Consider the following 25926-nt stretch of genomic DNA (forward strand, 5'->3'; position numbering starts at 1 on the left):
GCAAGTGCTAGATTAGAACATAAAATTACACAGCCAAAGCTGATTTTTTTTTCCTTCACGCCCGGAGCCTCCGCTATGAATCAATCCAGGGGTCTTCAAACTTGGCCCTTTTATGACTTGTGGACTTCAACTCCCAGAATTCCTCAGCCAGGCACGCTGGCTGAAGAATTCTGGGAATTGAAGTCCACAAGTCATAAAAGGGCGGGCCAAGTTTGAAGACCCCTGAATCAATCGATCAGATCTCAAGCCATTGTGGTCATATGTGGATATAGCCACAGCTCTCAGAATTTCTGCGTCTCCTCGGTTGAGATCCACTGCATTTGCTGGCAACAACAGATAGGCAGGCGGAGTAAACCGGGAAACCATATTAAAACGCTTTAGAGCCCGCCACTACAATCCTCGCAATACTACATCCTGTGTACTGGAAGGAGGAGGACGTAGCAAGAAATAAACAGACATGTCACCACGTTAGGATCCAAGGAACACCCAGCCCCACCCTCCCCCCCACTATAATCGTTTAAAGGGGTGAAAGCTAACTTGACCTAAGACACGAAGCAACTATAACCGGCGCTGTGTGCTCCGCACTCCGTAGTTTTCGGGGACAAAGGTGAGAGAATCACTCTCACCACAACGCCTGAACAGAGCTCAAAGGTGGAACCGATAAACGACCAGAAACGCGAGCGTCTCCCTCTGCGCAGAAGCAAGGAAAGAGGGAGGGGAGGGGAGGGGAGGGGCGGGGACGGGGCGGGAAGTGGGCGGGGAAGCTGCGGACGATAAAGAGGGGGGCGTCGCGCCTTCTGTCAGTTGCATCGCAAGGAGCTCGTGCGACGTCTGCGCCGCTGATTGGTTCCGGCGCCGGCTCTAGGCCAAGCGACTGGGGCTTTCGTTGACGGTTCGGGAAGCGGCTGCGATGGGCTCTCGGGCGTCTACGCTGCTTCGGGACGAGGAGATCGAGGAGATCAAGAAGGAGACGGGCTGTGAGTACCGACAGAAACAATGAGTGGCGGCAACAACGCCGGCCGATGCGGAGCGCTGACCTTCGCCTTTGGGATTCTTAGCCGGGCGAATTTGCTTGCCTTCGTGGCTGAATAGCTTTTCACTGGCCCGACACGAGCCCTTCCGCGTTTTCGCCTCCTCGGACGGAGAGGGCCGGATTGAGCGAGGTGGCGCTGATGATTTATCCCGGTCGTGACCATCACTCCGCTCGAAGCCCTTCCACGGGTCTCTGGGTCACCTTGGCTAAGTGCCTCTCCCGCTCCCTAGCCTGCGCCCTTTGCTCGACCAGGGCCGGGTATCGGTCGTCTGAGTCGGCGCGATCCACAGCATCCCAAAGCCTTGCTTATAGGGAACAACGAAGTTGCCTTCGTATGCCTTATATCCGGTCACAGGACCCCGGGAGAGCTTGGCCTTTGGGGGAAACGACCCGCTTTTGCCCCACTTGGGAGACGGCTAGAAAGGGCTGTGTGAAAATGCATCCCCGGACCTCGAGTCGGGCAGAAATTGGTGGCTCTGATGGCCATTCCCTATTTTGCTGCAGTGGTTGGGCTTGCTGAATGGGACTGTCCTTGCCGTTTTTCATGTAGTAGGACAAGTTAAGAAAACCAATTGGTGGATCCCTCTCGCTTCATTTCCGTTTTTATCAAGGGTCGCCTGCCTGTGGGAAAAACAATTGGCGATCACTTTCCTTGATAGGGAGAGGAGCAGGATTGTGCAAGTATAGGTGGGTGCTTTAAACAGTGAGTTTCACACCTATTAAGTTGCCTAACGTGGTGACATGTCTTTTTTTTCTTGCTACGTCCTCCTCCTTCCAGTACACAGGATGTAGTATTGCGAGGATTGTAGTTGCAGGCTCTAAAGCGTTTTAATATGGTTTCCCGGTTTACTCCGCCTGCCTATCTGTTGCCAGCAAATGCAGTGTATCTCAACCGAGGAGACGCAGAAATTCTAAGTTGCCCAACTACCGGGTCCTAGGCATGGGAATATTTTGAACCTGTAAAGTTTCAGTCAAATCAATTCTAAAGGTAAGACTTGAAAGGGTGCTACACCTGTGTCCAAAAATAGCCTAGCTGACAAGTCACAGGTGCGGAGAGGAGGCTCACAGCAAAGCTGGAGGGAATTCTTCTGGTGCTCCTGCTCAGAACAACCTCTCTTCTTGCCTGGGGCTTGTTATCAGACAATTTCTAAAGATGGGCTACTGAAAGATCAAGCTAAGAGACTGGAGACAGAGCAGATGGTTAGCATAAGAATGAAAGAACTGGTACTGCTCAGGAAAAGATGATCAGCAGTGTAAGAAGGAATTGGGGAAACTGTTTGAGAAAGTTGTAAATGTGGAAATTGTGTGAGGAGGACCTGAAGCCAAGGACAAATTGAGATGAAAAAAAGTATGAGAAAAGATTAATGTTTTCATACATGCCCTGTATAAAGGTGCTGTGATGATTTTGTATATGAGGCATTTCCAGCAATTTAAAGTGGACAGAGTGGAAGATAGGAATGGCTAATGAGAACAGAAACATTCAGTAATCTCCATGTGATGCCTCTTTTTCCTCTCGGCAGACCCAATCCATTTGTGATTGCTTTGGATTTCTGGGCTTGGTTCCAAGCAATGGAGGGGAATAAAGTCTCCCTATCCCAGCAAATAAGGGAAAGATCTGATGCAATAATAGTAAGCTAAAAGAATGCTGCAGCTTCCATGTTCTTTTTGCCTTCTGATGTGAGGAGCCTGGAATTCAGAAGGGGGTATCTGCCAGACATTTCCTTTCTTTCAACCCTCCCCATATGAAAGTTGTGCTGATAAACAACAATAAAGTTATAATTAAAATGATGGCCCAAGATCTCCAGTCCTTTCGCCGCGGGCCTCAAAACACTCCTTTTCCACCTGGCTGACCTAGACTGACAGGGATTTTAATTATATTTACAATTCTAACTTTATTCTTTAATTTATTTTAATTTATTTCAAATTTTATTTTTAATTTACTGTACAGAGACCTTTAAGTTTTGATGTTGTTAGCCGCCCTGAGTCCCTCGGGAGATAGGGTGGGATATAAATCCCATAAATAAATAAATTGTGTTCTCTCAAAGGGAATTCAAGTTCTGTTTTGTAAGCACAGGTCTAATGTTTTTTTTTCTACAGAGGATTACATTCGTGTATATAAATAAGGATCTTGTGTGAGATCCCACAAATGTTTGGAAAAAATCAGTCAAGTATCACATGTACATAGCTCTACAGAAGTCAGGTGTCCAGTCGCTTTCATGCCAAAATCACATTAGGAAACAGAATAAAGGAAAAGGGACAAGGTTACAGCAGGCCTAGGTAACTAATAGGAGCTGAGCAGATCTTAGCTTTTAACAAAATTGTCCAAGCACATTGTCATTGAAGTTTTCCACGTAGTGCCCATAGCAAAAATTGGGTTGACAAAAGCAAGAAAACACAACTTTAAAATTGGAATAATTAAGTATGGTTTTAAGCTGTCTCATCTGTGGCCTGGGAATGAAAGGAAGACAGTATCATGTAGAAATGGATTTTTTTTTAACCAAGATATATTCATGCTGTGAAGAGGACATGAGGACAAGCCCTTTGTTATACAGAAGCCAAATTATGTTTATATGAACACTTACTCCTACTATGAAAAAGTAGTCCCCCTTGCAGCCAAAGGATATGTTATTTTCCGTTTAACAAAAAAGTCTTTTCCTATTGTATTTCAATTCTTTATTATGTTATTAGAGCAAGTATAGCAGTTCAGTTACTCATCTAGTCATTTTAGAATAATGGAATGTGATGTTAAGGGAACAATTCTGGAAGGTTTTTAAAATTTGCCTGTTTTGTTTTTTGACATACAGTAGCAGCCTATTTAAAAAAAATATGTAGACATCTATGAACATAGCTCTAAATCATTCTCCCATTGCTGAATTACTGTCACTTGAGGATTTTTCATTGTTTAAGACTCATATGTAAATGCCATTTTGCTTAATTTTAACTTTGTTAGAGGATTTTTATGCTGCTTTATTATAAGCATTGATGAATGTTTTTAAAATATTTCTGTCTATTGATTGGTAATGATAATAAAACATATTGGGAGGAGAATAATTCACTCTTATTTCATTGATTCATTAGTTAATCATTAAGAATAGATTTGTGTTTCTTACTGTTTTGTGCATTTTTACCTTTGTTTAAGAGCATTATTTGTCACCGTGATACCCTGATCTTTTTAAAATGACGAATATACAGTTACCAATTCAAAATGGATATTTATATGAAGTGCTTTTTCTTAGATTGTATGCAATGCTGTAATAATTTATAACCAAGTCTAACAGAATAGTTCTGTGAGTACATACTGAGAAATACCATAGAATCTAATTATATTTAGTCATACCACAATAATATATTAATCTTACATATTCTTTCATTTCTATTTCTCCTCCATAGAATTAGATCTATTACTATATGAATCTTTGTTTTTATATATGTAAAATACATGCATACTATTGGCAAATTATTTATAACTATAATTTATCCTTGACATAGCCTGGAGTAAATAAAGCACAATTAGAAAAAATAATTTGGAATTTTTGCCTCCCTCTGCCTATCCTCCCATAATTCTATGAGAGCAATGAGAGGTTTTAGCATAGGTTTAATAACTGTACCTCTGTACCTTTAACTTAAAATATGCTGCAGCCTTTATCTTACGAAGATGAACAACCTGATAACATTGTAATTTTTTTATGGTTAAAGAATTAAAGCTAAAAGAGCAAGTTGCCTGGGGCCCCCTATTAGTTTTGTGGAAGAGTTGGGTCCTAATGTGGATTGTCTGTTATCAAAAAGAGTGGGGTTTATTATGCAATGTCATTTAATAATAGAGAAAAGATGAGTTAGATAGTTTGAAGTTACTTGCAAATGTTCAGTATTTTGTCCATGTGTGTGTGTTTGGTCTGATACAGTTTTATGTTAGAGAAGAATGTACAAACTGCCAAACTGAATTAGACAAAGGTGTTTATAATATAGATTTGTTATTCCAACTGTTACTTCTAACTTGAGACCTACAAGTTGTGTTCCTCAGTAGTTGATGACTCTTAAGTGAAATACTACCTTGGTTATTAAATATCAATAATGATAGCTAACTTATAGTTACTGAGTAGTATAGGGTTGTTTTGTCATAAAAATATAAGAACTTAAAACAATGAATTTATAAGTTAATAGTGTCCTTGTATAATAGACTGATACAAGCCTCTGTGCTGAGGTGTATGAACAGGGACAATTCTCTGTTACTGTACTTAGGATATAAAAATCAGAATCAATATGTAACACTTTGGTGTTCATTGAAGTGGATGTATCTGTTTAATTGATAATGGGGTAGATTAAAACTAATATTTTTAGGGGTTCCCTATGCAGTCAGATTGTATTTGCAGCAGTTTCAGTGTTGATCTTGTTTCAGAACAGCTAATCAGACTTTGTCTTTTCATTTTTTAATCTTAATTCCTCCTCACCTGCTTTCACAAACTAATTTTCATACTATTTTCCTCCTCCTTAATACTTCCCTTCTAAACCCTTTCTCAGAGACCTATTGTAATAGGAGTCCTTGGAATAAAGAATGCTAAATTTCATTATGGTACAAAAGTTCACAGCAGACAATTCAATTTTCTCAATTAAGAAGCTGAACTTCCTGGTTGTGCAGGCAAAAAGTCTGTCAACGACTGCTTGTGTGCTTAGCGACTGCTTGTGTGCTTAGTGTGTCTTTTTTCCAGTTCTTAACTACAGCATATATTAGAGTAATTCTTTGGAAATGTTTAGTATATTTTGTTGTAAAAAATATACTTCACTTATCATAGGGATACTAAATCAGTACAGATAAATTAACAGTCGAGTAGGAAAATCTTCTAAAAACTTGGAAATTTAGAAGATATTGCAAATTCTCATCAAAAAATGTGATACATTTGGTTGTTATGCAATAAAATTTATTTCTTTTAATTTTTAAATAACTGTTTTTCACTACAATAGAAAATGATCAAGAAACTTTAGGAGCTGGGACTGTAGTCTTTTCATTAACAGTCTGAAACTAGGGACTGAATAAGTAATAAGATACAGGTGATTGACTAGGTAAGGGATCTTGGCATAATGGTTGATCATTGAATATTTGGTCAGTGTTATTACATAAAAAACCTAATTCTATATTCAAGGTCACTAGGAAAGTAATTTTCTACATTGTGAGATCCAAGGTTAAATATTATGGCTCAGGACAGGAATTCACATAGTGCTTACAGATGATTATTATGTTGATAAAATTGGAGGAAGGAATATCAGTTTGATCTAGTAACAGGCTAAAAACCAGGAGACTGTGAATTCTAGTCCCATACAATGGTGGTGTGCCATTGAGAGACCTATTCAATGATGGGTGTTTATACAAATTTGCTGAATAAATAAATTTATAAAATTTGTAACAAATGACACATGGGTCAGGACTACTTTTATTATAACATCTGTAGTAAAAAAAATCTTGCAAATCTGATTATGCTCCCCCTCTCTCTTGTATCTTCCTGTCAGTTAGGGAGGGGCCTGTCTGAGACATTTATTCACACTCATTTCTTGACATGGTCTGGAGGCCCCTCTTAACTGTCTGTTGCTCTTCCTTCTGTCCTTCAAGGCCATTCTCCATGCCTTCTACATACGTACATCTCTTTGATCTCCTAGACGAAAAGTGTGATATAAAGCTACAACTTAATTACAATTAAGTATTTCACACATTGTATAGACCACAGATCTGCAACCCGCGGCTCCAGAGCCGCAGGCAGCTCTTTCAGCCGTCTCTTGCAGCTCCCAGTCCTCTGCCATGTGCAGTCCAAAAAAAATAAAATGTGGGACTAAAAAAAGTTCAACCAATCAATTCAAATATGCAGGGTAGGTGCATATCTCGCCTTGGCTCCACTCTTCAGTCAAACCCTGTTCTGCACATGCACGCATGTACGCGCATGTGCACACATTTTTTGCGGCTCCCAGTTTTTCCTTTTGTGAGGCAACTGGTTCCGAGTGGCTCTTTCACTGTTTCAGGTTGCTGAGCCCTGGTATAGTCAAACTGTCAACACTGAACATATACTGTTGTTTTTAAAAGATGGTCAGGAAATTCATAGAGGATAGGACTATGTCATTATGGAAATATATTGCCTCTAGGATCAGAAACAATATCTCAGTACAAGTTACTTGGAAACTGGGAGTTGGCTGGCATATAAATTTAATAAAGTAAATCAAAGAGACAGGCAGTTAAAAAGTATGACATATGAATGAATGAGTCAGTGAATAAATGAGTGGAAGAGTGTTGTGTCTTGTGGATTTTCTGTAAGCACCCTTTTGGTCACCTTCACATTGGCATCCTTCAGTCTCGAGAGACTATGGTATGGTGCTCTGGAAAGCGGTCCTAAAGCAGCATCTGGTGTGGCTAAAAAGGCTAATTCGAGAGTGACAGTCCCTTCCACACTGAGGGCAGATACAATCTGTCCCCTGTCCAGCCCCCAGATTTCGCTGGTTCCGGGACTACCTCTTTGTCTCAGCCTGCTGCACAAGTGTCTCTTCAAATTGGAGAAGGCCATGCTCAGCCTCCAAGCTGAGCGATCAAAGGTCAAGGTTTCCCAGCTGTTACTGTCCATGCAAAACTGGAGTGTCCTCTCCAGAGCACAAGGCCTGGGTAGATTAATATGGAGGATAGACTGCTACCCAAGCAGCAGATGGAATGGCGAGGCCGATACGATTACTTCCAGCTGCATTGCAGGAGTTACAAGAACGTGATTATACAGTCACGAACTGGTTCCTGGACTCCAGCTTCAGATTTTACGTCGAGGTTGTCTCCTGAAGCCTTGTCCAGTAGTAGATATAGCCACAAGGCAGTGGAGGTTTGAAATCAGAGTTTCCCTTCTCCTAGAAGATGGTTCTGCTGTTTTTATCTGCTGTTGGGGCACAGAGCCCTCTTCCGCCTTCAAAACCATTGACCGTCTTCTCCTGTAACCCTGGAAAGGGGCCCTTACGAGGTGCTACCAGCCAGGCCAGCTGGACCAAGGTTTTTTAGAGAGTTATTACTCCTCCAGTGGATCACGTTTTGTCAGAACTCTCTGCTATGACCTGTCTGTCTTGGGTGGCCCTGCACGGCATTGCTCATAGCTTCATTGAATTACTCAAGCCCCTTCTCCACAACAAGGCAGTAATCCATGAAGGTCACCTTAACATAGTTAATTTTGTCACTGTCATTCGTCTGCAACTGTCAGAACTTTTGCTATTGAAATTAAAGAACCAGCATAATCATTTAACAAGTAACTACTGATAAGCTGCCAGTTCTTGGAAGTCGTTTAGTCAATGTGAGAGATGCTCCTGTTGATTTAGCACAGGCATTCTGCTTTATTGGCATATATCTATGGACACAGCAATCTTTATTGGCATATATCTATGGACATGGCAATCATTTTTCAAATTGGCAGATAATGGTTGCCTACTTGCTTTATATTATTCATAGATATTTTGATATGATTTGATTAGACAGAATAGAAAAGAAGATGAATGGAGTGTTCATGGAATGGATATAATGCTATTCCTTTAGTAATAGAAGCCTTCTTTTGAATCTGTCACAGATGTTTCTATAATGCCAAAATAGAATATAAAAGAGTTGACTGTTATCTGCATAGTTTGACTTCAGTTACCTTTTACCTGATAATTTGGATTAGAGGAATATTGTCAGGGCAATGTCTTAGATGAAGGTTCAGAGGAAAGAGAACTACTGTAACTATAAATGGTTTGAAGATTATATTAGTATCCAGTAGCATGATCCAGGCTCTCTTCTACTGAGAATGAAAGAGTCATACAAAGTGAAAAGCCAGTATGAGCCGCCTGCCCCAGACAAGGTGACTTCCTCTACCTCCAGCAGAGCAAATTGCCTCAAATGCCAGTTGCCTAAAGGTAGCCATGCAAGACACTCCAACAAGAGGGGCTAAAACTGAGTGAGGGGAAGGAGGAATATTCTGCAATTCTACATTTAAAATCTAAAGCATATATCAATTGTGACTTTGTATTCACACACACCACAATACACTGCCAAAATCTAAGGTAGCCAACCATAGGAAAGGATTTTTAAGATGTGCAAGAATTGCAGGTGAGAGGAGAAAGTCCTATTGTTTTGGTATATCACCTTGATAATAGGTAGTTCCCACCCAGGTTTTTTTTAATGTTCCTTTCTTTTCGTAGGTTAAAATATTTTCTGAAATTCTAATAGCCTTCTGCTTGTTGAAGAACAGCGTCTTCATCATAATGTTATTTATAAATAATGTTTATACATAGCAAAAAAGCATTGTTTCTGGGCAGCAGTGATTGGTTCAAGGAAAGGCTACTGTACTTTTGTGTAAATTTCCTGAAAGAAAGCAATGTGGTGTCTTCAACAGAGTTCCATTTATAAGGAATAAAACTAAGCCAAAGGAGTCATTTCCAAATCAATATAGCAGCTAAGGAAAGGAGAGTATATTTTGAATCCTGTGCTTTTCTAACCATGAAGAGTGTAGAAAATATTAGGAATCATAGAACTTCCAAATTTGTCTTGATAATAATGCTTTCAGACGTGAATTGCAAACATAATTTTAAGTAACACCTGGTATTCATTAGCTTTATGTTCTGCAAGAGCAATTTTAAGATTTCTTTGTTAAATTTGGAACATTACAAAATCCAAGTTTCGAATTACTGTTAAATAACTCTTTATAGGATTAATTGTTGGTATTTGTTTAATTTAAGCCTTATTTCTTTGTTTTCTCTACAGTTTCTCATAGTCAGATTACTCGTCTATACAGTCGGTTTACTAGCCTGGACAAAGGAGAGAATGGTACCCTAAGGTATGTACTCTTAGCCAATTATTCCCTTAACTTTCCAATTATGCAAATGGTCTTTGCATTTCTCTCCCAAATTCTTGTCCCAGATTCAGATTTTCTTCATTATGATCTATCCCTAACCTGATCTTCAGCCATTACAACCTTGAACCCATTGCCACTATGACAGAATCTACCCATCCATCTTGCTACTGCTGTTTTTCTCTTCCACCTTTCCCAGCATCAGAGCCTTCTCCAAAGAGCTAAGCCAGAGGTCTTCAAACGTGGCCCTTTTATGACTTGTGGACTTCAACTCCCAGAATTCCTCAGCCAGCATGCCTGGCTGAGGAATTCTGGGAGTTGAAGTCCACAAGTGATAAAAGGGCCAGGTTTGAAGACCCCTGAGCTAAGCCTTTGCATAATGTGTCCAAATTATCGTAAATTGAACCTGGTTATTTGTGCCTTGAGTGATTTGTTCAGTGAGCCATTTGTTTCATTTTCTTGGCTGTCCATGGTATTCTTAGCAGGTTTTTTTTAAAAAACATTGATATTGTTTCCGTCCTGCATCTTCAAAGTCCAACTTAGTGTGGTGAAATCTCCAGCCAGAGTGGGGGAAGATATGAAGATGTTGGCTAGCTTAGAGGCCTTGCATAGAGGGAGTGACACAGACCTGAACTCCCCCCAAATCCCTGAAATTTTTATTTGGCTGTCGCCAAGAGAATGCAGTCAGTCTGGCGAGATTCTTGCAAGGAGGTGACCAAGAGTAAAGACGCAACTCTGATCAGCTCACGGTGTTGTTCTGGTTCCTTGCGTTTGACACTTTCAATTGCACTGTCACAAGGAATACTATTTGCTTGCAGTATTCTAATCTTTCCAGGTACAGACATATTACAACAACTTTTCCTTGACTTTCATGGTTGGTCTGCCAAGTGCTACACTGCAGTATATTTCTTGACTGTTTCTTTATGTTTGTTGTCAGTTGCGAAGTCATGTCCGACCCATCGCAACCCCACAGACAATGTTCCTCAGGCCTTCCTGTCCTATACCATCTTTTGGAGTCCATTTAAGCTCACACCTACTACTTCAGTAACTCCACCTCATTCTCTGTCATCCCCTTCTTCTCTTGCTGTCAATCTTTCCCAGCATTAGGCTCTTCTCCAGTGAGTCCTTCCTTCTCATTAGGTGGCCAAAGTATTTGAGTTTCAGCTTCAGGATCTGGCCTTCTAAAGAGCAGTCAGGATTGATCTCCTCTAGGACTGACCGGTTTGAACGCCTTGCAGTCCAAGGGACTCGCAGGAGTCTTCTCCAGCACCATAGTTCAAAGGCCTCAATTCTTTGGCGCTCAGCCTTTCTTATGGTCCAACATTCACAGCCATACATTGCAACTGGAAAGACCATAGCCTTGACTATACGCACTTTTTTTGGCAGGGTGATGTCTCTGCTTTTTAGTGTGCTGTCTAGATTTGCCATGGCTTTCCTTCCCAGGAGCAAGCGTCTTTTAATTTCTTGGCTGCAGTCCCCATCTGCAGCGATCTTGGAGCCCAGGCAAATAAAATCTGTCACTACCTCCATTTCTTCCCCATCTATTTTCCAGGAATTGAGAGGGCCGGATGCCATGATCTTGATTTTCTTAACGTTAAGTTTTAAGCCAACTTTTGCACTCTCCTTCACCCGCAACAATAGGCTCTTTAGTTCCTCTTCACTTTCTGCCATTAGAGTAGTATCATCTGCATATCTTAGGTTGTTGATATTTCTCCAGGCAATCTTAATTCCAACTTTTGATTCATCTAGCCCTGCCTTTCTCATGATGTGCTCTGCATATAAGTTAAATAGGCAGGGTGACAGTATACAGCCTTGCCGGACTCCTTTCCCAATTTTGAACCAATCAGTGGTTCCGTGTCCAATTTCTCACTGTTGCTTCTTGACCCGCATATAGGTTTCTCAAGAGACAAATAAGATGGTCAGGTACTCCCATCTCTTTAAGAACTTGCCACAATTTGTTGTGATCCACACAATCAAATGCTTTAGCATAGTCAATGAAGCAGAAGTAGATGTTTTTCTGGAACTCCCTAGCTTTCTCCATGGCCTAGCGTTTTTCCCTACTTTCTTTAATTTAAGCCTAAATTTTGCAACAAGAAGCTCATGGACTGAGCCACAGTCAGCTCCTGGTCTTGTTTTTACTGACTGTATAGAGCAGGGGTCAGCAACCTGAAACAGTGAAAGAGCCACTCAGAACCGGTTCCCTCACAAAAGGAAAAACTGGGAGCCGCAAAAAATGTGTGCACATGCGCAGAACAGGGTTTGACTGAAGAGTGGAGCCAAGGCGAGATATGCACCTACCCTGCATATTTGAATTGGTTGAACTTTTTTAGTCGCACTTTTTTTTTGGACTGCACATGACAGAGGACTGGGAGCCGCAGGAGATGGCTGAAAGAGCCACATGCGGCTCTGGAGCCGTGGGTTGCAGACCTGTGGTATAGAGCTTCTCCATCGTTGGCTGCAGAGCACATAGTCAATCTGATTTCTGTGTTGACTATCTGGTGTAGAGCCGTCTCTTGGGTTGTTGGAAAAGAGTGTTTGCTATGACCATCATATTCTCTTGACAAAATTCTGTCAGCCTGTGCCCTGCTTTATTTTGTACTCCAAGGCCAAACTTGCCTGTTATTCCGGTTATCTTTTGGCTTCCTACTTTAGCATTCCAATCCACCATGATGATAAGGACATCATTTTTTTGTGTTAGTTCTATAAGATGCTGTAGAGCTTCATAGATCCGGTCAATTTCATCCTCTTCAGCATAGGTGGTTGGGGCATAGACTTGGACTACTGTGATATTAAATGGTTTGCTTTGGATTCGAACTGAGATCATTCTGTAATTTTGTGGATTGTATCCCAGTATTGCTTCTCCTACTCTTTTATTGACTGTGAAGGCTACTCCATTTCTTCTGAGGGATTCTTGCCCGCAGTACTATACCTGATGGCCATCTGAATTAAATTCACCCATTCCTGTCCATTTTAGTTCGCTGATTCCTAAGATGTTGATGTTCAGTCTTGTCATCTCTTGTTTGACCATGTCCAGCTTGCCTTGATTCATAGATCTTACATTCCAGGTTTCTATGGAGAAAAAATCTTTAAGCATCGGACTTTCCTTTCACCACCAGCTGAGCGTCCTTTCGGCTTTGGTCCAGTCGCTTCATTCTTTCTGGCACTACTAGTACTAGCCCTCTGCTCTTCCCCAGTAGCATATTGGACGCATTCCGACCTGAGGGGCTCACCTTCCAGCATCATATCTTTTTGCCTTTTGGTACTGTCCATAGGGTTATCATGGCAAAGATATTGGAGTGGGTTGCCATTTCCTTCTCCAGTGGATCATGTTTTGTCAGAACTCTCTGCTATGACCTGTCCGTCTTGGGTGGCCCTGCATGGCATAGCTCATAGCTTCATTGAATTACGCAAGCCCCTTCGCCACGACAAGGCAGTAATCCATGAAGGGGTTCTTTATGTTGGTTACTTGAAAATGAGGAAGATTTTACATAAAACTACGCTTTTTATTTCAAATGTTTTTACCTTACTGTGGGTCAAAAAGATTTAAGCTGAATCGTAATAACTAAATAGCAGTTTCAAAAGAAAACTTAATCTGCTGGTGGGAACAAGAACATTCCTATTTTTGTAAAATGTTTTTTTTTAACCAAATCTTCTCCAAATGCCTCATTTCATCATTTTTGCCCCCTTCTGACTAGCATTCCAAAATAGCTTGCAAATTTCAAAGATATCTATATTCTTAATACACATAGCCTGTGAACAAGGCATTTTAGTTATGGTAAAATCTACTGTCGGAGTAAAAAAATCTCCATAAATTTTTTCAAGGAGAAAAATCTATCTTTACTGAAAATTGTAATGAGGAGAGGCAAAAATAGTATTTTGTCTGGAAGTACATTGATAATTTCATGCCCCAGAATTGCCAATCTAATTTTTTGTGGACTAAAGTTTACTGTATCATACTGAAAACTGCAATAATAATAATAATAATAATAATAATAATAATAATAATAATAATAATAATAATAATAATAATTAATAATAATAATAATAATAATAATAGTAGTAGTAGTAGTAGTAGTAGTAGTAGTAACAACAACTTTGTCACTTTGAATATACACCAATCGGCATACATCAAAATGAAATTTTGTTGCATACAGCTCTCAAATGAGATATTCTACAATCTGTAGAGCCGCCATGGTGGAGTAGTTAGAATGCAGCACTGCAGGCTAATTCTGCTGACTGCTAATTACCAGCAGTTCTGCAGTTTGATTCTCACCAGCTTAGGATTGACTCAGCCTTCCATCCTTCCAAGATTGATAAAATGAGAACCCAGACTGTTGGGGCCAACATGCTGACTCTGTAAACTGCTCAGAGAGGGCTGTAAAAGCTGTATGAAGCAGTATATAAATTTAAATGCTTTTGCTATTGCTATATATAGAATTCAGACTTGAAAATGTAGTGTTGGAATCAGATGCAAGAAAACAAAATTCAAATCCTTTTAATCAGATCCTGTGAGGGATTTAATTTAATGAGACAGGTAGACATAAGGAGAATCTGGCTGAGCTGTTCTCTGAGGATTTTTCTCTCCCTCTCTTCTGTCATCTGAGCTTTGATAATCATATTTTCAAATCCCTTATACAAATGTGGAACAGTGCAACAGAACCTTGTGGTATGCCATTCATCTCTTTCCACAGCTCAATTGATAAAACTTTTTTTGGGATATGATTATTTAGTAAGCTCCATCCACTGAATGATTGTCTACCTAAGATTTTATCATACTTGCTCTTATAATCTTATGGAAGACTTTGATTTTGCGGAAGACAAAATACCCTGTGCCCACCACATTGGCACCATTTGCATAGTCAGCTCTTTCTCCTGGGTCATGTCCAACAAGCAAAAGTGAAGGAAACAGTATCTCTGTCCCAGCTTCTTCACTCTCATAGCTTTTGTTTCCCTATAGATTATTAGAAAGGGATATTTTCAATACGCTTGAAAAAATCTTGGGACTTTCTATCCCAACCCAAGAAGCCACTACACCTCTCATAATAGACTCCCCAACCAATGGATTGGTTATAGAGAATGAACATTAGATAATTTCTAAAATAAATTTAAATTCTTCAAAAATAGAATTAAACTTGCCATGCATTTGGGTTTGTTGACAGTTTTAACATCTTCGTATTCTTTTAAACTGCTATCATTGCTAAGATTCAAAAGGAAAACAAGTTAATGTAATACTTTTCCTCGTGATTATTTTATTCAAAATGCATATGAGGTGTTAATGTTTACAAATGAATACTATTTCAGTATAAATAAATAATACAATATGGTGGCTTTACGTGGATTAAGTAAAATGTACTTTAAATTAAACAAAAATTCTACTGATTTCATGGACACATGCAAGTAGTTTTTATAGCAGTGTGGAAGTTATTTCCCATTTTCTTCCTAGATCGAGTGTTTTTCCAGTCTATCCTACCCTCTGTTATTTTCTGATATTCTCTCTAAGTCTTAATCTACTCAGGCTAGTTTAGTTTTCAAGATAAAGCTAGATTGCTAAATGCTGCCACCTAAGTGGGATTTTTTAATGTGTATTACAGTACACCTGTTTATTTCAGAAAATTAAAATTATATATGTAGTAAGTGTCCCTATCATGCACATTGCTCAACAGTGTTTAGTTTAACAGGTTTTTCCACACTGAGCTATGGGAAGGTGTGGCATAATTTATACTTTTCCTATGGAAAACAGTAGTTATATCTGGTTGTGCTGAAAATGTCTAGCTTAATCATATGAGTGCTTTTATTGCAATATCTCATAGTCTTTTATGCCAAGAGATAATTTTGCTATTTTTATAAATTATTGGTTACTTCGAGTCTGGAAGCCACTTAGTGAAATCTGAAAGAAACTTAATATTTAATATTCGAACATTTAAACACTAGTTCAAAATGACCATTATTTTAATTTTGATTAATTCAGAAATATATATGCCAAGTAATTCTTATGACAACAAAATTTTGTATTTGGCATCCTCTGTGCCTCTAACTCTGTGCAGTTAGAATGCAATCCTGTATGGTCCACCATTCTGACAAATGCAAGTTACGGTTTGTAGATAATTTTTATGTTGAAATGTTTTTGTTGATTCATTGGAATATTACTTTCTTATGACCTAGATCTCATACTTCTTTCATTCCCCCAGATGGGGTGAGGCAGTAGACTGCAGAAACTTACATAACAAGCTTATCTAAGTTCTGTTTGGAACTTAGAGCTGAATGTATTGTGCAGTAGCACTTCCAATTTATTAAGATTGCATTTATTGGTAATTCTTATTGTGTTACTATTTTAATACTTAGAATGTTACTGACTTTGAAATATTTTATGTGTAATATGTATTGGGAAATTGTTTACTAAAGGACACACGTGTCTATTATTTGTCTATTGAGACTCTAGAAAGAGTACAGAGAAGAGCAACAAAGATGATTAGGGGACTGGAGGCTAAAACATATAAGGAACGGTTGCTGGAATTGGGTATGTGTAGTTTAATGAAAAGAAGGACTAGAGGTGACATGATAGCAGTGTTCCAATATCTCAGGGGCTACCACAAAGAAGAGGGAGTCAAGCTATTCTCCAAAGCCCCTGAAGACAGGACAAGAAACAATTGATGGAAACTAGTCAAAGAAAGAAGCAACCTAGAACTAAGAAGAAATTTCCTGACAGTTAGAACAATTAACCAGTGGAACAACCTGCCTCCAGAAGTTGTGAATGCTCCAACACTGGAAGTTTTTAAGAAGAGACTGGCCAGCCATTTGTCTGAAATGGTATAGGGTTTCCTGCCTGAGCAGGAGGTTGGACTAGATGACCTCCAAGGTCCCTTCAACTCTTGTTATTCTGTTCGATTTGATTCAATTTATTTTTTCAGCATTCTTTTCTATAAAATACCTAATTTAAACTAAGTACTTCTTTTTTGCTTTTTCATCATGATCACAACAGATATATATTTCTTTTCCTTCTGCCTTAAGAAGTTGATATCTGCCTTCTCCTTAGTCACCATTATGCCAAATATGTTACTAATGATAGTTATAAATTAGTAAAGTATCTCTTCATGTTTCCTAGCATTATCCGTAATTTTTATTTTTGTTCATGATCTATTCTGAATGATAGCAATTAAAACTAAATATTCAAGATTGCTTCAAAAGACAATTGTTCTTGGGTAGAGCTTACCTGATAGTGTTGCTGTGGCATATAAGCAGAAGAAACGAACATTTCCTGTAAATTCCAACCTAATTCAGTATAAAAAGGTTTAATTAAAATAAGATTTGCATTTGAGTATTCATTTACTTTTATGACTTGTGCAGGTTTTCTAGTTAACATTCCTGGCAAATAATATTCCCCTCATGGGTAAAATGGCATGTTTAAAAGTGATTGACAATGACAAAAATAGATTTTTTAAAAAGTGTAGTTAAAATGAGGTTAATGTTCAACCTAAAGCTCAGCTATAAAACATACAATATAGAGACAGATATCCTGTTTTAAAAGCTGAATCTGAACAAAAAGGAATAAAAAGTTGATGAGCTTATATATATTATATATAATGCAATAGTATTTTGTATTATATATATGATAATATATAATATGTTAGATTCTAATATTGTGCTATAGGTTTTGGTTTTCAACTTTGTAAATCACTAAGAATCACATGTGTGAGACGGGTGGCTGTAGAAATTGAACAAGCTTTTAAAAATGGTAAAGTTGAAGCAAAAGTAACTGAGCATGGTGGATTTTTTTTAAATGTGCTCTTGGCTTTTACTGAAAGGTGTTAATGGAGATGGCTATCAACTCTACAACGAACCTGGCTGCAGCCATCTTGCTCATTCTAGGTTGCCACATGAATGGGAGGGGTGCAGAGTACCTTTGGTAGTCTAAGCAATTCTGTGTCCTGTGAGAACCAAGGTCATTCTATTTGTTATGTTAAAGAGTTGGGCGTTTTGTTAGAAAGCCTGCCAAACTATTCTATTGGGGAACGAGGATGATTGCATAGCACTGGGGTGGGAAGTTTGACTTTGTAATGGTGTAACTCTTTGGATGGAATTTCAGACTTGGTTTCACTTTTCATCCTGCTAATATTCTGTATCCAATAAACAAGCTCTTTGAGGAAGCTTCTAGCCTCGGAGTTCATTTGGCTCTAACTATCGCAACCATGACAATGGCATTTGAACAAAAAAGTAAGATTAAGAGTAGATATATGGTGCATAACAAAGATATAGATAAGTGATAAGTGAGGACCCAGATTGTTGGGGGCAATAAGCTGACTTTGTAATAATGCCGCTTGGGGGGGGGGGGCGAAAGCCCTAATAAGCAGGCATATACATAGAATGAAGGCTATTGCTAAGCACTTTTAATTTGTGCTTAGATTGTAAGCCGCCCTGAGTCTTCGGAGAAGGGCGGGATATAAATGAGATTAAAATAAAAAAATAAAAATAAATATTAAATAGTGTAGCAACATGAAAGTTAATCTAAAAATGACCATCTTGCATTTCTTTGAAGATGGACCTTTTTATAAACTTACTCTGTAGTTTTATTGTAGTGGAAATTGCTCATATTTAATGTAGATTTTCTACTTGGTAAAAATGTATTTTTAAATCGATACTGAGCTAATGGGAAAGCTAGAAGATTCCAAATTAAAGAAAGTATCATATTATTCACTTCAAAATCACAATACAAATACATAGATATTTTATTAAACTTGGTTCAGTATTTCATGATTTCACAGCACTGATTATTAACTTGTAGTGCTATAAGCACTAAATATATACTAAATTAAATGGATACTTTTAATTACCTTGGTTAAGAGCTAACATTCATTTATTTGATATTGTAGCCGTGAGGACTTTCAACGCATTCCAGAGCTTGCTATTAACCCATTGGGGGACAGGATTATCAATGCTTTTTTCCCAGAAGGGTAAGTTTTATGTTATTTAGGATTAGGTTTAGGTTTGAGTTCAATTGATTCCATGACGATACTACTACATTTAGATGGATAGACTTAAAAGATAATCTGTAAGGTTTCAGATTAAAGACTTGATCTTCAATATTATTTGGATTAAATTCAATTCAATAGTATCTGTAATCTTCAACTGCCGCCAACTGCATATGTTCAAAAGATGTAGCAGTTAAATATCCCGATACTTGAGATTTCTGTTAAGATTCTAAATTGCTATATCTAAGGTAGCATTTGTATAGTGTAGCATTGTGTTATTGTTTGATAATACATTATTGCACTATAGGACTTCGCTATGTACCCTAAAATCTGTTCCATAGGGAGACATTTTGGAAGAGCTTTCAAAAATCTATGTGGTAGGGTGTAGGGGAGAAGGAAACGTAATTGGATGATGAAACCTTGACTATTTGCTAATTAAGACTACCCTCCTGATTTAGAGAGAGGAAGAAATTTGCTATAGCAGTTCACTACTGTTGGTTGAACAAGCGCTTTTCTAGCCATTGAAAAGGGAAATTAGAATAATTCAGAATGTTACACAAAAAGTAGCAATAATTCATTGTTCATATTTATTTGAAGCATTGTTAAAATAATCTAACGATCAGTATTGTATGCATGTAGAGAAGATCAGGTGAATTTCCGTGGATTCATGAGAACTTTGGCCCACTTCCGACCCATTGAAGATAGTGAAAAAAACAAAGACCAGAATGGGCCAGAACCTCTTAACAGCCGGAGCAACAAATTGCACTGTAAGACATTTTTTAATGGTAATTCACATGAACCGCATTGTTTGTATTGTACTTCATGGATTTTATTTTAAGATTTGCCCTCCTTTCTTTGGTCTTTAAACAACTTTCTCGTGTCTGATATTTTGTAACCTTCAATTGTGTAAAATGTGTTTCATATGACAAAACGTGGGTAACACAGGTACCTCAAAAAGACTAACCTATAGAATGCCGGGACCCATTACTCCTGAGGGAATTAAATTTGGGGAATTTCTTGCTGCTTCAGCACCAGTATGCTGCTGCTGTTCACGCTGCTGCTATCAGCCACAGTCATATGTTCCCCATTTTCAATACTACTGACAGCTTCCCACAACTTGATGGGTAAATCAGAAGGAACTGATACGACTGCTGATGCTTCTACACTCCTTGCCCCCATCCCACTAGCAAAGTCTTTGATTATGGGAAACTTGCAGTCTTTTCAAAAAGCTTTGGAGGGCCTCCAGGTTGTGTGCAATTTGAACAAAGGTACGTGGGGCCTTGAGAAGAAGGCCTGGTGTAGCCAGTAGCTGCCTCACAAGGAGTCTTGCTGGGTACATCTTGTCAGCAGTGGGAGAAAGAAGACAGCAAGCAGGGTAAGCTCAGTGTGGGGCCAACAGAGGTGGCAGAGTGCAGGGCAGACAAAAGGCAACAAATAGAGGGAGATAGGCAGAAATTTATTTATTTATTAAATTTGTTTGCTACCCATCTCACTGCAAGGCAGCTCTGGGCAGCTTACAACATCCAAATCATTGAACTGACCCTGCAGTCATGCAGTAAATGTGGACAGGCTGCCAAACACCCAAGTTTTGATCACCTGCACTTTACTGCTGTACTTACATGATCTCCCTCCCTGTATCCTGGCTGAAACTTTGTGCCTAGAACCATTAAAATTTCCTTGTTCTTGCATTCAGTAAGTTTTCAGTACAGGTAGTCCTCGAGTTACGAGTATAATGGAGCCTGCCCATTCCACTTGTAACTCAAAAACTCATAGAGTGAATCTTGTTTGAGGTACGAAATCACTCCCTTGCTTGTTAAAATGCAGGCGGCTTGTTAAGTGAATATGAGGTGTATCAGGGTGGGGAAGGCCATGGAGGGGCTAGGGCTGGAACAGGCCCTCAAGGCCTCCCTGGCCCACTAAGATACCGCATGCTTCCCCCTCCCTTCCTGCCGTGCTGGAGTCACCTGGAAAATATCCGTCTCCTCTCTGTCGTGGTTTCTGCTGCCACCCAGATTTGAGGCTGGGGAACACTTCCATGACACACACATACACACACACGGTGGCCTGATCTTCTGGAGGTTGGATCCAGCCCTTGGAGGACTGCTCCAAGCTGCTGTCACCCAGAATGTAGCTCTGGAGGTATGCAGAAGTCCTCCCCCCCAACCTCCATTCCTGGTGCAAATGGCTAAAAAAACACCTCCAAGGCTTGGATCAGGTGTTTGGAAGTTCTGTTTTGGGCAGCAGCAGCTTGGAGCACTCCTCCGAGGGTGGGATCCAACCTCCGGTGGCATGCAAAAGCCTCCCCCAACCTCCATTCCAGGCCATTTGGAGGAGGGCTCCAAGGCTCTGGGACAAACAGGGTCACTTTCTCCTCCAGTGTGGCAAGCTCCGGCAGGCTGGACACGGGTGCGAGGGGGCCTGGCCTCCTCCCTCAGTTGAAGGCTTCAGGCTTGTCCTCAGGCAGAAAGGAGTTGGCCAGGAGCAGGAGGAGGAGACAAGCACCTTTCGCATAGAGAATGAAAGTTTCTGAGGTCTGTGATTTGGCGCAACTTCAAACACTCGTGCGAGATCACGGACTCCAGAAACTTCCATTCTCGATGCAAAAAACATTTCCAAGCCGACTCTCCTCTCCTTCATAGGGAAAGAAACCGTGGCAGAGAGGATTTTTGCAAAGTAAGTGAGTCCGTCGCAGCAGGAAGAGAGGGGGAAGCAGCTGTGAGGATTTGGGGGGGAACAGGGTGAATGTTGCAGTGTCACTGAAGTCACTCGTAAGGGCGAACAATTACCTTGGTGCTGCAATATTCGTAACTTCGGGACTTGCTTGTAAGCACTAGGGAGCGCTCATCACGTAACTTTGAATGAGCGTTAAGTGAACAATCGTAGCTCGGGGATTATCTGTACTTTGCCCTCTTTCTACAGTTCTTGCCTAATAATTCTGTTTTCTCAGTCCTGGCAGTTTTGGACAGTACTCACTGATAGGTCTCTGTTGTTTGTCCTCTATTAGCTCTTATCAAGTCACTTTGCTTTGTCTTATTTTATGGAAATATCTCCTCAAAATTCCTATTATACCTTTGCACGATCATGGAAATGTGAAAAGCTGCCGTGTTCCTCAGAATAGTTGTCATGGGACATGGGTACCGTATATACTTGAGTATAAGCCGACTCGAGTATAAGCCGAGACCCCCAATTTTACCCCCAAAAACTGGAAAAAGTTATTGACTCGAGTATAAGCCGAGGCTGAGAAATGCAGCAGCTGGAGGCTGGATCCCCCTGCTGAGATGAGAGAACGGGGTGGCAAGCCGCCGAGAGAATGGGGCGGTGGAGTGCTCCGCCGAGAGAATGGGGCGGCTTGCTGTTCTCTCGGTGCAGCACGGCAGAGGCTGGATCTCGCGAAAGAAGTCTCCGCTGAGCGAGAGAATGAGGCGTCTCGGCGCCCATTTTCTCGGTGAAGACTTCTTTCAGGGGATGCAGCTTCTGCTGCCCCTTTCTCTCAGCTGCCCAGTGGAACAGCTTGCCACCAGAAATCAAGAGTGCTCCATCACTGGAGGTTTTTAAGAAGAGACTGGACATTCACCTGTCTGAGATGGTATCGGTCAGTGGTGGCGAAACTTTTAGAGACCGAGTGCCCAAACCGCAAGCCAAAACCCACTTGTTTATCACAAAGTGCCAAGGCAGCATCGGCATTCTGGTGCCCTCAGGGGAGGGGACAGGGAGGCGCCTCTGAGTGCCGTCTCTGGCACGAAAAAAAAGGGGGAGCAAAAAATGGGCCACCGTACCGCAAGGCACAAAAACGCCAACCGCCGTGCCGCAGGGTGCAGATACAAGGCACCGCATCACGTGAGAACGGGGCTGGGCTAGTGAGTATCACGCAGGCACTAGCCCCGCCCCCTTTGCAGCATGTGCCTGCTCGTGGCCCCGTGCGCGCATGCACGCATGTAAAATGCTTCCCCCTCCCTTTTCTTCCAGTCCACCAACCAACAAGGACCTGCTGCTGGCAGCGGTGGTGGCGCACGTGCCAACAGAGAGGGCTCTGAGTGCCACCTCTGGCAGGCGTGCCATAGGTTCACCACCACTGGTATAGGTCCTCCTGCTTGAGCAAGGGGCTGGACTAGAAGACCTCCAAGGTCCCTTCCAGCTCTATTCTATTCTATTCTATTCTATTCTATTCTATTCTATTCTATTCTATTCTATTCTATTATTCTATTCTATTCTATTCTATTCTATTCTATTCTATTCTATTCCATTCACTTTCTATATTTCTATTCTATTCTATTCTATTCTATTCTATTCTATTCACTTTCTATATTTCTATTCTATTCTATTCTTATTACCATTCTCTATTCTATTCTATTCTATTCTATTCACTTTCTATATTTCTATTCTATTCTATTCTTATTACCATTCTCTATTCTATTCTATTCTATTCTATTCTATTCTATTCTATTCTATTCACTTTCTATATTTCTATTCTATTCTATTCTATTCTATTCTATTCTATTCTATTCTATTCTATTCTATTCACTTTCTATATTTCTATTCTATTCTATTCTATTCCATTCACTTTCTATATTTCTATTCTATTCTATTCTATTCTATTCACTTTCTATATTTCTATTCTATTCTATTCTATTCTATTCTATTCCATTCACTTTCTATTCTATTCTATTCTATTCTATTCTATTCTATTCTATTCTATTCTATTCTATTCACTTTCTATATTTCTATTCTATTCTATTCTATTCTATTCTATTCTATTCACTTTCTATATTTCTATTCTATTCTATTCTATTCCATTCACTTTCTATATTTCTATTCTATTCTATTCTATTCTATTCTATTCTATTCTATTCTATTCTATTCACTTTCTATATTTCTATTCTATTCTATTCTATTCTGTTCTGTTCTGTTCTACGTTCTGTTCCAATCCATTCCATATTTTCTATTCCATTCTGTTCCACTGTCAGAGCCCATCGGAGGCAACCCAGTCAGCCCAAACAGGAGTTACACTAAGGCTACGCAGCCTCTCCTCTCAACCTGAACCCCTCCTTACCTTTCCTTTTATCTGCATCCTATTTTTAACTGCCGGCTCTGCCCTGCCCTATTTTGTCCTTGAGCACTCGTGAGCTCATCAAGAACAGAAGGTAACCGTGGTTGGAAAGGCAGGGCAAGATCTGCAAGATCCCCATTTGCATTTGACTTTGCCATCCCATCTGGTTCGAGATAACACACCACACACACACACACACACACACACACACAGAGAGAGAGAGAGAGAGAAAGAGAGAGAGAGAGAGAGAGAGAGAGAGAGAGAGAGAGAGAGAGAGAGAGAGAGAGAGACGCACACCTCAGCAAAAAAGAAAGAAAGAAAAAGAAGTATTAGAAGAGGCAGAGAGCCCCTGTGGGTAGGAGTGAGGATGGGGAGAAACAGCAAGAAGACCGGGTGGGGTGGGGTGGGTTAATCACTAAACCTTCCAGTGTTTAACCAAAGCAGCTTTTGCATTTGTCAAGCTCTGCTAGCAGGGCACTGGACGGGCCTGGCGGAGCTGCTGAAGGTGAACGGGAGAAGGTGAGTCTTCGCCGAGAAAATCTCAGCGCCCATTTTCTCGGCGAAGACTTCTTTCGGGGGATGCAGCTTCTGCCGCCCCTTTCTCTCAGCTGCCCAGCTAAGAGAAGGGGTGACAGAGGCTGGATCCTCCGAAACAAGTCTCCGTGAGACAAGAGAACAAGGCGTTGGAGCGCTCCGCGAAGTGTGGGGTGGGGAAGCTTGCCGCCCATTCTCTCAGCGACGAAGACTTCTTTCGGGGGATGCAGCTTCTGCCGCCCCTTTCTCTCAGCTGCCCAGCTAAGAGAAGGGGTGACAGAGGCTGGATCCTCCGAAACAAGTCTCCATGAGACGAGAGAACAAGGCATTGGAGCGCTCCGCGAAGTGTGGGGTGGGGAAGCTTGCCGCCCATTCTCTCAGCGACGAAGACTTCTTTCGGGGGATGCAGCTTCTGCCGCCCCTTTCTCTCAGCTGCCCAGCTAAGAGAAGGGGTGACAGAGGCTGGATCCTCCGAAACAAGTCTCCGTGAGACGAGAGAACAAGGCATTGGAGCGCTCCGCGAAGTGTGGGGTGGGGAAGCTTGCCGCCCATTCTCTCAGCGACGAAGACTTCTTTCGGGGGATGCAGCTTCTGCTGCCCCTTTCTCTCAGCTGCCCAGCTAAGAGAAGGGGTGACAGAGGCTGGATCCTCCGAAACAAGTCTCCGTGAGACGAGAGAACAAGGCGTTGGAGCGCTCCGCGAAGTGTGGGGTGGGGAAGCTTGCCGGCCATTCTCTCAGCGACGAAGACTTCTTTCGGGGGATGCAGCTTCTGCCGCCCCTTTCTCTCAGCTGCCCAGCTAAGAGAAGGGGTGACAGAGGCTGGATCCTCCGAAACAAGTCTCCGTGAGACGAGAGAACAAGGCGTTGGAGCGCTCCGCGAAGTGTGGGGTGGGGAAGCTTGCCGCCCATTCTCTCAGCGACGAAGACTTCTTTCGGGGGATGCAGCTTCTGCCACCCCTTTCTCTCAGCTGCCCAGCTAAGAGAAGGGGTGACAGAGGCTGGATCCTCCGAAACAAGTCTCCATGAGACAAGAGAACAAGGCGTTGGAGCGCTCCGCGAAGTGTGGGGTGGGGAAGCTTGCCGCCCATTCTCTCAGCGACGAAGACTTCTTTCGGGGGATGCAGCTTCTGCCGCCCCTTTCTCTCAGCTGCCCAGCTAAGAGAAGGGGTGACAGAGGCTGGATCCTCCGAAACAAGTCTCCATGAGACGAGAGAACAAGGCATTGGAGCGCTCCGCGAAGTGTGGGGTGGGGAAGCTTGCCGCCCATTCTCTCAGCGACGAAGACTTCTTTCGGGGGATGCAGCTTCTGCTGCCCCTTTCTCTCAGCTGCCCAGCTGAGAGAAGGGGGTGACAGAGGCTGGATCCCCCGAAACAAGTCTTCGCCGAGAAAATGGGTGGCAAGCTTCCACCGCCCCATTCTCTTAGCGGAGGCTTGCAGAGGTGGAGGCGGAGCTGCGCGCGCAGCTCTCCAAACCGCCGCAGCCCGTTTGGAGAGCTGCTGCCTTCGTCCATGT

At 41.2% G+C, this 25926-nt stretch overlaps 2 protein-coding genes across 2 annotated transcripts in view; both read left to right on the plus strand.

Annotated features, from left to right (window-relative positions):
* Positions 1 to 683: 683 nt before the first annotated feature.
* The window catches only part of CHP1 (calcineurin like EF-hand protein 1), a 30011-nt gene continuing 4768 nt past the window's right edge, over positions 684 to 25926 (plus strand). The window contains exons 1-4 of the mRNA XM_083365992.1: positions 684 to 977; positions 9777 to 9849; positions 18732 to 18812; positions 19470 to 19597. Coding sequence (XP_083222118.1) covers positions 911 to 977; positions 9777 to 9849; positions 18732 to 18812; positions 19470 to 19597 — 349 coding nt within the window. The 5' untranslated portion in view covers positions 684 to 910. The remainder of the gene's footprint in view (positions 978 to 9776; positions 9850 to 18731; positions 18813 to 19469; positions 19598 to 25926) is intronic.
* Positions 19951 to 24519, plus strand: LOC310632452 (uncharacterized protein; the record flags this gene model as incomplete). The annotated part of the gene is made up of 4 exons (XM_083349673.1): positions 19951 to 20098; positions 21470 to 21503; positions 22966 to 23935; positions 24351 to 24519. The coding sequence occupies 4 exons, from the start codon at positions 19951 to 19953 to the stop codon at positions 24378 to 24380; spliced, it is 1182 nt and encodes a 393-aa protein (XP_083205799.1). The 3' UTR covers positions 24381 to 24519.

This window comes from Vipera ursinii (assembly GCF_947247035.1).
Source record: "Vipera ursinii genome assembly, chromosome: 1".
NCBI lineage: Eukaryota > Metazoa > Chordata > Lepidosauria > Squamata > Viperidae > Vipera > Vipera ursinii.